Below are 14,720 nucleotides of genomic sequence, written 5' to 3'. Positions count from 1 at the left end.
TACCTATATAATACTACCTGCATTTAGGAGGCAAGTACTCTGGCTATCTTTAATAAACTTAAGATGGGTATAAGGCATCCGGAATTTTATATAAATGCTTTAAGTACTATAACTAGTTAAGGAGGCCGACTGGGGTTTTCATTGCGCAATACTTCGCGCAGCATATAGTAAAATAAAGCTTATTTTTATTCTTTTAAAGCAAATATTTTACGTAATTTATAAAATTTAACAAAATTAAGAAACCACAGGTTATAAATCTAATTACATTTTTAAATAACTGATTTTTTAAAACGTTTTTTCAAATGATGGCTAGATGAACGTCGTAATAGTGTGTTTCTGACGTTAATTGAAGTTCTTTAAAAAGGGGCATTAAATATGGCATAAAATAAAAAGTATTAAATAAATGCTTTTAAAAATTGAAACATAGGAATTTGAGAATCTCACAATTATTTTTATTATTTTTTCTTAAATAGATCTGTAGTATCCGTCATATTTTGTAGCTTCTTCATACCGTATATACAATTGTGCATATCTCAAGAGACTTTCAAAATTATACTAAATGGGAGCAGGAGCATGACTTTACCTAATATAGTTCTTTTCAGCAAAATAAATTATTTTAAGATTTGAGTTTTCTGATGCAAACTAAGAAAAAGAAAAAGAATTTTGAAATTATTTATTATTTTAATATTTAGAGTTTGTGCTTTAAAACCTTTAAAAATCAAGACTTTCCGAATATGCAATGACTTTTGACCCCGTGACCTGGACCTTGAAGGTGACCTTATTTTCAAAAATCTTAACATCGTTGATAACTTTTGAATGAGAGAAGATAGAGTGTTCATTTTCAACAAGTGCATTACTTGTGATAAGAAGTTTCCGAATGTATAATGAAATTTGACCCTGTGACCTTGACGATAAAGTGTAACCCAATTTTCAAATATTTTATCACCGTACCCTCGGATGAGACCTTAAAAACCGAGGTCCCGTGTCACGGCAGGCGTTGGCACGATAAAGATCCCTCACTGCACAATGCCCTGAGTACCGAGTAAAGGTCAAAATTTGAAGCCCTTCTTCGGTATATGGTGACGTCTCTATATGTGTGAAAAATTCTAAATGTACTCTGGTTTTTACCTCGCGACCTTTACCTTCAAGTTAAACTCACAGTCTTTTTCAATTATTTTAACCGTCACTGTAGCTCAGTCGGTAGAGCGATCGCTCCGTGATCGAAAGGTCGTTTGTTCGAATCACGGCCGCGACTGACCTAAGTCGATAAAAAATGGTAGCAACTGTTTCTTCGCCAAACGCTCGGCACTTTGAAATGAAAGTTGAGGGTCTTTCGGATGAGATTTTAAAAACCAAAGCCTCGTGTCACGGTAGGCGCTGGCACGATAAAGAACCCTCACTGCTCAATGGCCCTGAGTGGCGAGTAAAGGTCTAAATTTGAAGCCCTTCACCGGTATATGGTGAAGTCTCTGTATTAGTGAAAAATTCTCGAATGGGACGTAAAACAACATACATTCATCCATTCAATTCTTTTTACCTTGGTAAAAACTTTAGAATTAGAGAAGACAGGGCTTTCATATCTTACATGTACAGTACACTGTACATTACCCATGACAACACCTTTCAGAAAGATATATTACTTCATTACCTTTATCTAGAAGTTTGACGTAATTATCACAAATTTAAACATTGGCCATAACTATTGCTCTAGAAGAGACATGAGACAGGGCTTTTATATTTTTCACAGTACAAGACTTGTGACAAGACCTTTCGGAATATAGGACATCTGACCCCATGACCTTGATCTTGAAGTTTGATGCAGTTTTGAGAAGCTTTAATCTATGCCACAATTTTTATCAATTCAATAATTTATAATTTTAATAATGGACAAACAAGACAGGACACAAACAAGATAATTACAATATGCCATAGATAACTGCATCCGAACAACTAATTTGTTTGAATTTGTACATGTATTTTAGATGAATTTCAGAGATTCAACTTGAAGGTACAAATATCACTTGTATTCTTAACCCATGCCTTCATTTACATGATTACTGTATTAATTACCAAATTACTAGAATTAAAATCATGTTTGAAAAATGAATTCAAACTCAATACAACTTATTTTATCTTGATTATTCAAAGTTATTTTTTGTGAATAGAAGTGTAAATGAATGAACTTAAGGTCAGACGACACGTTCCTCAATAATATATAATTTTCCCTAAGAATTTGTCTTTGAAGTATTGCTACTTAAACAAGTTTCCTCATAAAAAATTGGGGTACCTTACCAGGCATTTGTGCAAGATACCAGATGATGGAGTTTTCTATATAATCGTATTGGAAATCTCTTGAATTGTCAATATCACAATTTTTGGTGTATCTTTTTTTCCAGTCATTTTGAAAATGGTTTAAAAATCACAAGATAATGATAATTATGAATAATTTTCAATATATTATGAAGAGATATAAAACAGATATTCAAGGGACGTGTCGTCTGACCTTAATTAAATATCATATAAAGTAGTTCACACTCTGTTGTGGATAACTTTCTCATAAAGTTGCATGTTTATGGTTCATCATATCTCTGTTCACTCACATAAAATTTTGCGTAAATGAAAATGATTTTTTCCAAAAGAAAACTATCATAAAACATAATGTGAACTATTTCAGAAGGCTTTGAAAATTCAACAAAAATTGACTTATAGTCATTTATCCCAGAGAGAGTTATTTCTCTTAACGGAAATTTCAATGAACCTTAAGCTTTTCCCATAACTTTTATAATGGCTCAACGTTACACAAGTAATCTTTTAAAAAAACAGTCAGACTTCCTGAATCTACCAGGTTTTCTATGGAATTGAAATACATGTGTAATTCATTAAAGTGTGATAAATACTACCATTGTCTGCATATATATGAATCTCAATGCCAAATCTTTAAAAGGGGAGGAAGTCATGGTAGCCTAGTGGTAGGGCGTTCGCTTCATGATCGGAAGGCCCTGGTTCGGTCCTCGTTCGCCGCGCCGCGTCAAACCTAAGACGTAAACATAGCTAGTGACTATTCCTTTGTCAAGCGCCCGGCTTTAGAAGTGAAAGCCGCGGATCGTTTGGATGACACCGTAGAGATGGAGGTCCTGTGTCTCAGTAGGCGTTGGTACGATAAAGAATTCTCTTTCCTCAAGGCCCTGAGTGCCAAGCATTGGTCTAAGTTTGAAGCCCTTCACCGACACATTTAAATGAATGAAAAATTCTCGAATTAAACTTTAAAAAATACAACATACAATCATTCAATCAAAAGAGGAGAAAGACAGTTTAAAAAAAATTCTGCATAATGCCCTAGAGTTTTGTCAGTAACCGCCAGAAAAACCTCAAATGTGTTATCCTCTTTCATCTGCCTTATCTTTTCAAGCTTCATCTGATTTCACTCATTATTCAAAGATGCAGAGTTAAGTTGTAGATATTAAAATTTATCTGTATAATATTCTAAAAATAAAACATATATGGAACTATTTCCAATTGAAATAAAAATATATCTTTTCCTATTAAAATGATAAGAAATTACTTGCAGCAGATTCATGAAATAATTTCTAAAAACATTAACAGTTTGCACTATTTAAACTCTTTTGTGGAAATGCAGCTAACTTATTAAGAAACATGTATCGTGACAGTCTAGACTGATTCCGTCCAACTTTTTACTTTGGTGGATCTAAGTTAAATGTGTAAATAAAGGTTTTTAATGGTATCAGTAATAAATAAAAATGCGCTCACCCCAACTCGTTATATCAAATTCAAAAATATTTTTTGATAGGTCCTAAATAGACTTCCGTACATATTGGTATTCATAATGTAGCAGTGTGTTTTAACTGTATATAATGTATATCACATAATATTTGAATAAATATTATTGATATCAATGAAATTAAATAAGATTTTATGATTTAATACAAATCCCAGATCCACCCCTTTATTTACTTGGTGAGCGATAGAGTTTAAAGGTTATGACATTAGGGTTCTGTAATTTTATTGGTTGTAAGTTTTGGTGGGTCTGCGTTGTTCTCAGATAGACTACTCAGAGATTTTGGCCAGGTTGGTTGTATTTGAAAAGAGATTTTCTAGATAAAGACAAAGACTTTGAGACTTTTAAGACCAGACCTGACAGTAAGTATAAAGTTTAACATTCTATATCTTTATAATATGTCTATTTAGCTAATATCACTGTTTGAAAGAAGAGTGAAAGTTTAAATATGAATATATGCATTTGTGGTATCTCTCTATTATATAAACATGCAGAGAGCAAATATCTTCATACCTGTATGAAGTTTTTCGAAGGTCATAGGTCATTACGTGACCTAATCACACAGCGCAGTAATATCTATATAAAAAGACTTACTCCACTAAGCAATATAGCATGCATAATAATGTACAAAATACGCAAGTAAAATAATAATCATTTTATTTACAATGTAAACGAGTATTTAATACAGTTCTTGATCGATTTTACATAGAGAATAGAAAACTACGTGTTATAAGTTTCATGCCTGAGCTGCATAGTCTCATCGTTTACCCTTATTTTCTCGCAGACCTCTGAATGCTATTTTTTTTTTCATTAAACTTTACTCAGAATAAATTTGAAAATCTGTTGAAAAATATCAATGTAATGTAATCACGCCAGAAACAGCTGACAAACACTGCACTTTGGAAGTTCGGTAGGCACACCTCCATCATCGAGATCGTTGTGACGTTGTCTTAACAATGTAAGTTGTCGCCAGTGTCTCCATGTCAACATCGTAAATTAATAAATATGCCTTACTGAAATCGTAGATTTTATGTTTTTGATCAAATTTTGTACTTGATTTCAAGTTATCTGGTCCGGACAAGTGTCTCCATCCATCCCTTTCCGACCGAATTTCCTCCAACTTTTTATTATCAAACATCGGACGTGTTTCTTGTGTTTTTAGACATCGAATATGGGTTCTCATGAATACAAAATTCCAAGACACCAATATGCTCACTATAATTGATCACAAGTAGCCTTTCACAGAATATTCCCTTCAAAACAGAATCCTTTGCCAGATGAATTTGAAGGATTATCGTTGTCCTCTTTTTGCGTAGAAATTCCAGTATGATTTTGACATCGCATGTCGAAATGTTTTGACGTCATAGTTACATTGCTAATAACATAACGTCACGGACTCGAGATTCTTTCAACGCTCCGCCCACTGTTCATTTTAATTGGTTAAAATTAATAATAAATATTCATGAGGGAGTAGTCCCAGGGAGTAGCTCTGATTTTTCAGGGAGTAATCCTCAGATGGGAGAAATAGTATCTTCTCGGGGAAATAGACAGTTTTATGGTATTAATTTCATATAGAGTAAAACGAGTAGAGGTATAATAATATTTGTTATTATTATGCCTCCTGTCAGTTTGTCTCTATATAGTCAATACCCAACTATTTTCGCATAGTGGTCTAAGGATTTTTATTACATTTTCAACAGTGAAATACTGTGATTTATTTATTGAATAAAAGTGATATTCTCTCACAGTGTGAAAGAATACCAAAAATGATATTCTCTCACAGTGTGAAAGGATATCAAAATAAGTAAAAAATAATTTCTGGCCTGTCATAAGATAGAGATAGTAACTAAGCATCTTGATAGAGCTAAAACTGCAAATTTCTTCCTAAATACGTTGCTAAAATCCATGCTATGTATATTTTCAATCTGACACACAACTTCTAAGCTATGACGTCTCAACCGCTCAACTATGACGTCAAGCCTATGACACTGTGTTAAGAAAAGAGAGAGGCAAAGGGAAAAATCAAAGAAAATGTAATAAACAGAAAATTCAATGTTTTGTAGATGAATATGGAATTTATTTCACTCGTGAGACAGGATTTTTTTATATTTTCACTCGTGCTTCGCACTCGTGAAAATATCAAAAAATCTTGTCCCACTCGTGAAATAAATTCCATATTCATCTACAAAACATCGAATATCCTCTATATATAGCGTAAGCATACTATGCCGAAATAGAGCACGGCTTCTTTTTCTGAAGAAAATCCGACAGCGCCCACGCCGGGGATCGAACTCACGACCCCGAGATTGTCAGTCCGACGCGCTACCAATTACGCCACAGACGCCGTTATCTATAGCACTGTATTATAATATATATAAACTTAGTTTCAAATATTTTACACTAAAAGAAAAAAAAATAAACAAAATAATTTTTATAAAATAGCATCTTGCAATTTTTTACCCTTCACACAACTAAAATTCTCTGAAACTATCTGTACATGGAACATTCAAAATTAAAGAAAAAAGATTATGACGTACATGTAGCACAACATGACGTCATAATAGGGGTGTACTAACATGAATATAAGAAGTGATGAAACATTGGAAATGGAGAAAATATTGTCGTTTTATAAAACAGTCAGCATAATAATAACAATAGTGTTGTACTTTGCATGCACTATGCCTAAATAGTAGTCAGGGTTTGACACATAGTGCACTCGCCTCCGGCTCGTGCACCATGTGTCAAACCATGACTACTATTTAGGCATAGTGCATGCAAAGTACAACTCTATTATATAATTAGATATGTAGACCTGTATGAAGCATCCAGGCTATTTACTATGTTTTATGGAATGGGCCTTGTCCCATAGAGAGGTAATTTGAATATATGTTACCTTTTGTATATTTTAAGTTATATTTACATATTGTTACATTTATTGAAATGTGGCAGTAAAATATATGTGAAAAGAATATTTGTACAGTGATTTATGTAAATGCTAAATATTTAAAGTAAGGGAGATAACTCTTAACTGTTAAATCTATTTATCGTACATCAATCAGAATAAGTAATACATGTATATTTTGTATATATTTGTTATCTCATGTGATATTCATTGTTATTATTTTATTTTATAGGGCCGTTTTTGTTTATATTGACTTCCATAAACATCAGTAATAAACACAGTAATAAAGCCTTAGCCAGGAGTTGAGTTATTTTATACATCTAGTATAAACCACCCCTGCAACAATAATTCATATTCATAATCAAATATAAAGTATGAAACATGAATTAACACAGTTAAAATTTGCATTCTTCTATATTAAAAATTTCACATAGAGTAAAATTAAAACAAATTTGTTGAATTCGTTATAACGAATTCAAAAATTCATTATTAATAACAAAATAAAAAGAAGGTATGGTTTTAGCTTTATTGTGCCCTAGAAATTTAATGTTTTTAAAAAGTTTTGAAACTGGCTTAAATATTAGTTGAGTATATGATTGTGATAAATCATGAAAGAATATGGCATGAATTTGTATGATCATTCTGCATGAAATTCCAATGATTCAGAAATCATGAGTTTTAATTTTTTACATCACTTTCATTTTTAAGAAAACACAGGGCAAGATTTGTATTGAAACTGTGCCTTGTTCTTTAAAACGAAGGTTTGAGAGGCTTCCTTTTCTACAAAAGCCTATTAGGATCAATCTATGGAGAAAGTTTTTTAAAAGGCGTTATAACGCCTTTCAAAAGGCGTAATAACGCGAAAAAAGGCGTTATAACGCCTTTTAGAAAGGTGTAATTACGCCTTTTTGAAAGGCGCAATAACGGTTTTTGGTAAGTAAAAATGCCTTTTGGAAAGGCGTATTAACGCCTTTCTAAAAGGCGTAATTACGCCTTTCAAAATGGAGTTATTACGCCTTTTCAAAAGGCATTATTACGCCTATCTAAAAGACGTTATTACGCCTTTCAAAAAGGCGTTATTACGCATTTTATTTTCAATATATGACCAACTTAGCCTATCCCAGGGGCTGCTGAAATCTTATCCTCGGCAATTGAATATAGGGCTAATTTCTCAAAAAATAATTTAAACATTGTTATTAGATTACAGGAAAAAAATTTTAATGTGAAATATATTTTCAATGATAAACCAATTTAGTCCTTCTCGATCTGATGCCAGAAACCTCTACCAAGGGTTTCACAAATTTGGTTGAAGGCTATTTGCTCATTTTACCGATGCAAATAGTTTGCCTGCTTTTTCCAAGAGGAGAGAAAAACATTTTCAAATTTGACCTGAATTTTTAATACATGGCCAGCAAAGCCCCATGCTGCATCTGGATTTTCACAAGTAGAGTGTTGACTTCTTGTAATTGGCATGCGAACAGTTGTCTGCAAGATGTAGAGGAATATAGAAAATACTTTTAAATATTGCAAAAATAAAGATGGCTTTGATTCAATCTTTCATATATTTTTAATATAAAATAATGCCTATCCATTTTTGGACATAACGCCTTTTCAAACAGGTCGAGGGATGGGGGGGGGCACTTTTTTTGTAAATAGTTTTGCTATAGTTTAAATATAAAAATTCATTTATTGGCTGCTTGGTCCCTGAACATTTTGTTGCAGTCTGGTTAATTTCTGGCAAATAATTGCATTAAAAAGTTTTACCGTAAAAGGTAGAAAGAGATGCCTCTCGAGTTCAGGAAGTTTAGTTTTTGTGTGTGTTCTTGTGGGTGGGATGGGGTGGTGTGGGGGGTCTTGTTTTTTGTTTGCTTGTAATTTTTTTTAGGAGGCTGCCCCCCCCCCCCCCCTTCAAAAGCACGGGCCTGTTAAAGGCATAATAATGGCTCTTCAAATGGCATAATAACGCATTTTGGAAATTTTTTTTTCTCCATAGTTTGATCCTAATAGGCTTTCTTACTTTTCAGATCTTGTTACACAAGTAGAGTTACCGAATCTAATAATAAATATCGGTAATATTTCGATTTATCCTTATCAATTTTTAAAAAAAATTATTCACTGTATTTTAACGTTGAATTCGCGGAATTTTTATTTCCGCGAATATAGCGCATATTATACTCCGCAAGTTAATTTCCTGCTTTACAGTATATGAAATGAATTCCCCCTTTTCTAGGTTTAAACTTCAATAATGTCACTCATGGACAGGTGCTGTTTAAAACTACAAAAACTGAGGTTAAATGTTTTTCGGTTGACTTTATTTTCCTTATTCTTGAATCTAGAACTCTACGCATGCCTTCAAAAAATTTGTCATCAATGAAACTAGTGAATTTTCCTTCATTCGAAGGTAATGTTGTACTGCAGAAGCGATTTCATATACCAGATTGAGATTAAGTGGTTTGCAGTCTTTCCAATTTTTCCAAGAAACGCATAGCTGTATTTAGTTCCCCATCACTCATTTTCATAATGTCTTCTTGTGATGGAAATCCGAATTAATTCTGCCCCGAGATTTTAATTTTTTTTTTAAATACATTTTTTTGTTTTATTTGATCCCCCCAAAAGAGAATCACGTTTTAGGAAGGAGGAAGGCCTCAAACTGTCCATTCTGTGAGAGAGAAAAAAACTTATCTCTAGCCTACGACCCGAGATCAGCTCTTTCTCTCACAGAATGGACAGTTTAAGGCCTTTCTCCTCCACATAAATTATTGCAGTAAGACACATTGTAATATTTAAATAAAAATTAGAACATAGATATTGGAAGGAAATGTTCCATTTTATATTTCGAAAGGTGGTAAAATGTCATTCTATAGAAGTTTTTTTTTTTTTTCTTCTGTTCAACATTTTTTTATATGTATCACTGAGTACAATCGAGACTATTGTTTCGTATTCCTCATGATCAAATGCTTCATACATGTAAATACACGATTAGGAGAAAACAAAATACCGAAGTGTATTTTATTAAGAATGTTCCTATAAAAATTATGTATTCAGGGCAAATATTTCAGATTGTTCCGATGAATATGTTGTAATGACAAGCATATCTGCTTTGTTCCTCCCTGATCTTTTTATGCCGGCTATTTGTCCAATAGCTGGACAGTCATTGGGCGTCCCAATGATCCAGTTCACGAAAGAGTCTCTTAAACTGATGACGTAATATTTCAAACCAGGATTAACAGCATGAGAGTTACACAAATCTTTGAAAGATTTCGAAACCTCCCCATCAAGTGAGGGTGTCACTTCTATTCCAAAAATAAGATTATCACGACGAGGATTAATAGACGTTGATCTTGCCACCATTACCCGGGAGGTAACTCTTATCGTCATGTTGAATAGATCCTTGAGTTTTATTTGTGCTAAAACAGACCCAGTAGTAGAAGAGAGTTTCAGAATTAATCTCTTGTCAGTAGATACGGCCCAAAGCGAGGCATCAATTTCATGAAGTTCTTTTGCAGAACCTCCATGACGAAACATCTGTAAATGCATCCATGGACCATACTGATGTGGCGTACTGTTGTTGACATGAATAGACCTGCTTGATTCATACATGGCAAGTCCAGCAACAGATTGAGGTGTCTTGAATAATAAAGTTGGTGTACTGCTTTCAAGATCATCTTTGAATCCCCAGACAACATGGATAGCATTGGTTGTCTCTGGAAGAGGTGGTAAATTGACGTACAACATGTTAGTGTCCGTATTAACTAAAATTTGGGGTTCTACCGAAGCTGCTTTATAGACATTTCTGTTGACCTTGGATGTTGGCGAGGAAAGTCTTTCAAAATTAAAATACCATGCAATCTTTAGTTTTCCCGACAAAACATTGAAAATATCAATGGCATACAATCGCTGCATGGAAAGTGCAGTTTTCTGAAAATAAATACGTGAACATAAAATGCCAGATATATTGGAATAATAATTACAAGTGCCATATGTGCATATACATGTATGTTTTTTTTAAGCTTACAGAAATAATTTATACCTTTCCATCGGGACGAAAAGCTGTCAAAATATATATCCGGTGTCCGGAAACAACAGGTGGTGCTATTGGTATAAAGGTTCCATTCATCCTCTCTTCCCATCCCCTAAATTCTATGAAGGCATGGGGAACTCCATCTTTGAATGTAAAATTACATGTAAAACTATTTATACATCTAATAGCTATAACATTTACATAAGTACATTGCCTTTGACTACTATATTCATTTCAATTAAGAGCGTAGTTTTTATTCTTTCTTTGATCGAACAATTATTTTGCTTAGCTTGTTTCAATATCTACTATTCCATTGCATGCAATCGTCCATGTCAGTTAAATGAAAGTTATTTCATTGGTTTGACCGATCATGACAAGGAGCAACGGCGGGTGTGATCGGTCGACAGGGGATGCTTACACGTCCATGGCATCTGAACCCACCTCTGATGTTTTTAGAGATCCGTGTTTGCTCTGCTCTAAATTTGTATTGTTTCAATGGACTTTTGAGCTTGATAATTGTTCGTAATCTTCATATTTTTCTTAAATATCTTATATGTAGACGCCACAATATACATAAAAATAATAGATGTTTGATTGTAAGGCTATTGTTAATTATGCTTTATATCTGGAACTCGATTACGAAGATTGTGGTTATTGTCTTGTGTTGTTTTTTTTTAAATAAAACGTTAATGTATCTTTTTTTTTTTTTTTTTTTTTTTTTAGATTTTCCTAGTGAGCACACTTTAATGTGTGCTAGAAGAATATTTTATGAAACAATACAAATTATAAAAAAAAATCTTTGGGACCGGGGTTTAAATATTAAGGGGAGAGGTGCCTTGTCAGTAAGGAATTGTTGTTAATAAAAATAAATAATACACCTACTAGATTCCACTGTTACTAACATTCCGAGCTTCGAAACGATGGCAAATATGTTGTTGTCGGAGAACGTTATACTGGAATAGATATTAAATGCATGCATTTAGAACTACTTAAATTTACTTAATGTCTAAATGGTGTTTTGTATATACGAAGGACACGTAAATTACAATCAATCTGCACATCAGTGGAGATTTGCAAACTTCATAGAAATAACTGTTACATGTGTTGAAAGACTATACCAGTCCGTTACTTAAGACATTGCTTTGACATCACGATACTTTTACCGAATTTAGATCATAATTTGTAGACTGTGATATACCATATACCATGGTAAAATCAATGATACAAGAATAATAATATTGCAGATATAAATGTTACCAAAGCTTTAACCTGTAAACTGGAGATAGATTCTCCTCATTGATAACTGGTTTCTCTAGAGTGCCGTCGACTTCGTATTTTACCAGTTTGTTACCATCCGTCCCAACGATATCGCCGTAGATGTCCATTATTGGAAGTGTTGGGCGATAAAGAACTTTGTCAGACCATGCAAGAGAACCGTTCTGAACAGTCAGGCTAATGTATCCCCTAGAAATGGATTTTTTTTTCAAGAGTTAAATACTATTATTTCTAAAGAATCATGTTTTATTTGTTAATAGAAGCCACTTATTAGAATAAAAAATTTAGATTAAACAAACTCGTATGAGCAGAAAGTTTAGCGAGGATTATATTTTGGCTTTATTTATGAAAGTGTCGAGATTGCTTTAGCTCAAATTTTATATCGGTCGCAATTTACTCTGCGTTGAAATAAAGAGCTATCTCACTTGGCATCGTAAATACTTCTCGCTTAGATAATATACCAATTTTTAAGTACAAATCGCTAGATTTGCTTCTCACTCACTTAAAATTCTATTGACAGGGTATAATTTTTTTTTAATTGAAATATCACTTCATTAAAAAACAAATCAGAAAAACGGACCCAAAAAAACTGTACTAAGCATATAACTCCATGTTTTATGAACACATTGCACATACCTATGTGATTGCCCATCACTTTGACAAACGATCAGTTCCTCGTTTCCCACACAACCGAGTGAATCCGCTGATGAACTTTGTTTGAAAGGTTTTGGCCAGGATAACGACACATTAACTGTTATATCGAGATCATACGAAAAAGTCCCCGAAGGACGACAACCAAACATTGGACAACTTTCAACAGGTAAAGAGTAACTTTTCTGCACAAATGAAGCCATAAATAAGGTAAAACTGACAGTGACCATCCTTAGAATAAAACTTATATTGCGGGTGTCGATTGAAAGCATATTTATGACCAAGTGTCCGCACGAAATATAAATTAGCGTGATTACCTTACACTTATATGTGATAACGAAGATACTGTTATCTGAAATCTCTCCCTAGTACACGAAATATATGTCTGTTCGGGTGACTATACTACTGTTTAATTACCTGGGACAAACATTTAACATGGAAGTAAACAACGATCTTTAATTTGACAATTTTCACATGCAGTACTTTTGATATTTACATGTTTATCTATATAATTCTATAAATTGAACACTACGCTCCACTACAAGGTTTTTGTTAAGTCAATGTTCAGAAACTTTATATTGAACAATGAGGATAGGATGAGGTTAAGACTGAGTAATCTATATCGACTACCACTTACAGCTAACTGTAGCTTTATAAGTAAAGGCGAATTAAAACTAGAAACTGACTAGTATGCAAATAATAGCATATGTCACCTCAAACTGACCTTTTTTCCATGGTAATGGCGGCGATTCGAATGAAAAAAATTATATAAAAAATTCAAGCGATCATCACGCTGCTCAACGCGTTATCGGCTATTCGGTTGTTACATGTATCGGGCATTCGGTGGATAACAATTTTTGACAGGTTAGTAAATTGTTGCAAATAAACTCTTTAAAAATTGAAATACAGAATGTTCATTGTGTTTTTTGTAAACAGGAATGAATACGGATACAAAATAAAGCCTCGATACATCTTATTAAAGCATTTCTTAGTCTTGAGAAGACTTTAAAAGTCATGTTTGTTATATTTTGCAAGTTTTTGTCCGATTTGCATCGCTGCAAACAGTTTTTTTTTCTTCAAAATCCTCATATTTACCTAACGTTAATGAATGTCCGCAATATGACATCGTCAGAATCTTGCAAAGATGTAATTAAAGGGTAAAAATTGCCCTTTTTTAACTTTCAGGATGTTATCGGAAATACGGTTGAATGGTTCACTTTGTTATCGGAATTTTCGGTTTTTGTTATCGGAAACAAAGGTTGTCATGGGTTAGGAAAATGTAAAGAAACAACAGAAATCCTCATTAAATCTTTATATTCAAAGTGGTGGGTACACAATTCTAATTCTTGGCAATTATTTGTCTCCTTTTAGAATATGTAACTTTAAAAAAGGGTGTTTTTTGGCATTTCTCATAATCACTGAAATATGCAGGATCTTGACCTGTTCGAAAATATGGTATAAGTTTTAAAATCTCTGAATTATAAATCTCTGGTGTAACCAAAATACAAATGCCAGATTTAATTATTGCGATTCTTACATCGCATTATTCGCAACATATAGTAAAATCATCGCATTAAGGAAGCTCTAAACACTGCACACTAAAGAGTTCTACTTGTAGGGCAGTTTTATGCAGTTAGAGTGATCTGCCCTTAGAAGTAAGACAAAAAAAATGCTATTTACAGTTTATTACACAATTTGTATTAGATTAAAATATTCTAAACATTATATTAGACCAAGAATAAATAATTGCATTTATTATTTCCATTATTATAATTATATTTTTTTGTCTAAGTCCTAAAAGCACTTTTTGTTAGTGTTTAGAGTTTCCTTAATTGCTGAATTAAGGTCAAGATCTAGTAAATGAGTTTAGACCGTCTTTTTGGTGCCAAATCCATTATGACGTCATAATTGATTTAAACTTAATTTTTCCCGTACTTTGCGGCTTTAATACAATAATGTAGAAAATAAATCATTTTCATGGAATTTAAAATCATGACAAAAGTAACCCCGATACCTATATTCAATTTTATATCATTTTAAAGAAGAGAACAAGAAGATATGAAAAACTGTTTTCT

At 33.0% G+C, this 14,720-nt stretch overlaps 1 protein-coding gene across 1 annotated transcript; it reads right to left on the bottom strand.

Annotated features, from left to right (window-relative positions):
* Positions 1-9,726: 9,726 nt before the first annotated feature.
* LOC133181404 (uncharacterized) lies at positions 9,727-12,893 on the bottom strand. The gene is made up of 5 exons (XM_061315918.1): positions 12,631-12,893; positions 11,989-12,183; positions 11,602-11,672; positions 10,729-10,862; positions 9,727-10,616 (listed from the first exon to the last, which is right to left on the bottom strand). Exons 1-5 carry the CDS (start codon positions 12,873-12,875, stop codon positions 9,732-9,734), a joined length of 1,530 nt encoding a protein of 509 aa, XP_061171902.1. The 5' UTR covers positions 12,876-12,893; the 3' UTR covers positions 9,727-9,731.
* Between the last annotated feature and the right edge of the window lie 1,827 nt (positions 12,894-14,720).

The sequence above is a fragment of the Saccostrea echinata genome, unplaced genomic scaffold (genome assembly GCF_033153115.1).
Source record: "Saccostrea echinata isolate AGI-Se365-2 ecotype Australia unplaced genomic scaffold, CSIRO_AGI_Sech_v1 ptg000008l, whole genome shotgun sequence".
Taxonomy (NCBI): Eukaryota; Metazoa; Mollusca; class Bivalvia; order Ostreida; family Ostreidae; genus Saccostrea; species Saccostrea echinata.
Note: the sequence above shows the minus strand (reverse complement) of the source record. Positions and strands in the feature narration are given on the sequence as shown.

Bases quoted from the DNA above. Each gene is read 5' to 3' on its own strand.
- LOC133181404 (XM_061315918.1), bottom strand. From the start codon at position 12,875: ATGGTCACTGTCAGTTTTACCTTATTTATGGCTTCATTTGTGCAGAAA. The intron at 10,863-11,601 runs GTAGGTGTATTA...TTACATTCAAAG, and splicing joins GTTAGTAACAGTGGAATCTA to ATGGAGTTCCCCATGCCTTC. The intron at 10,617-10,728 runs GTATAAATTATT...ATTTATTTTCAG, and splicing joins CTTTTCGTCCCGATGGAAAG to AAAACTGCACTTTCCATGCA.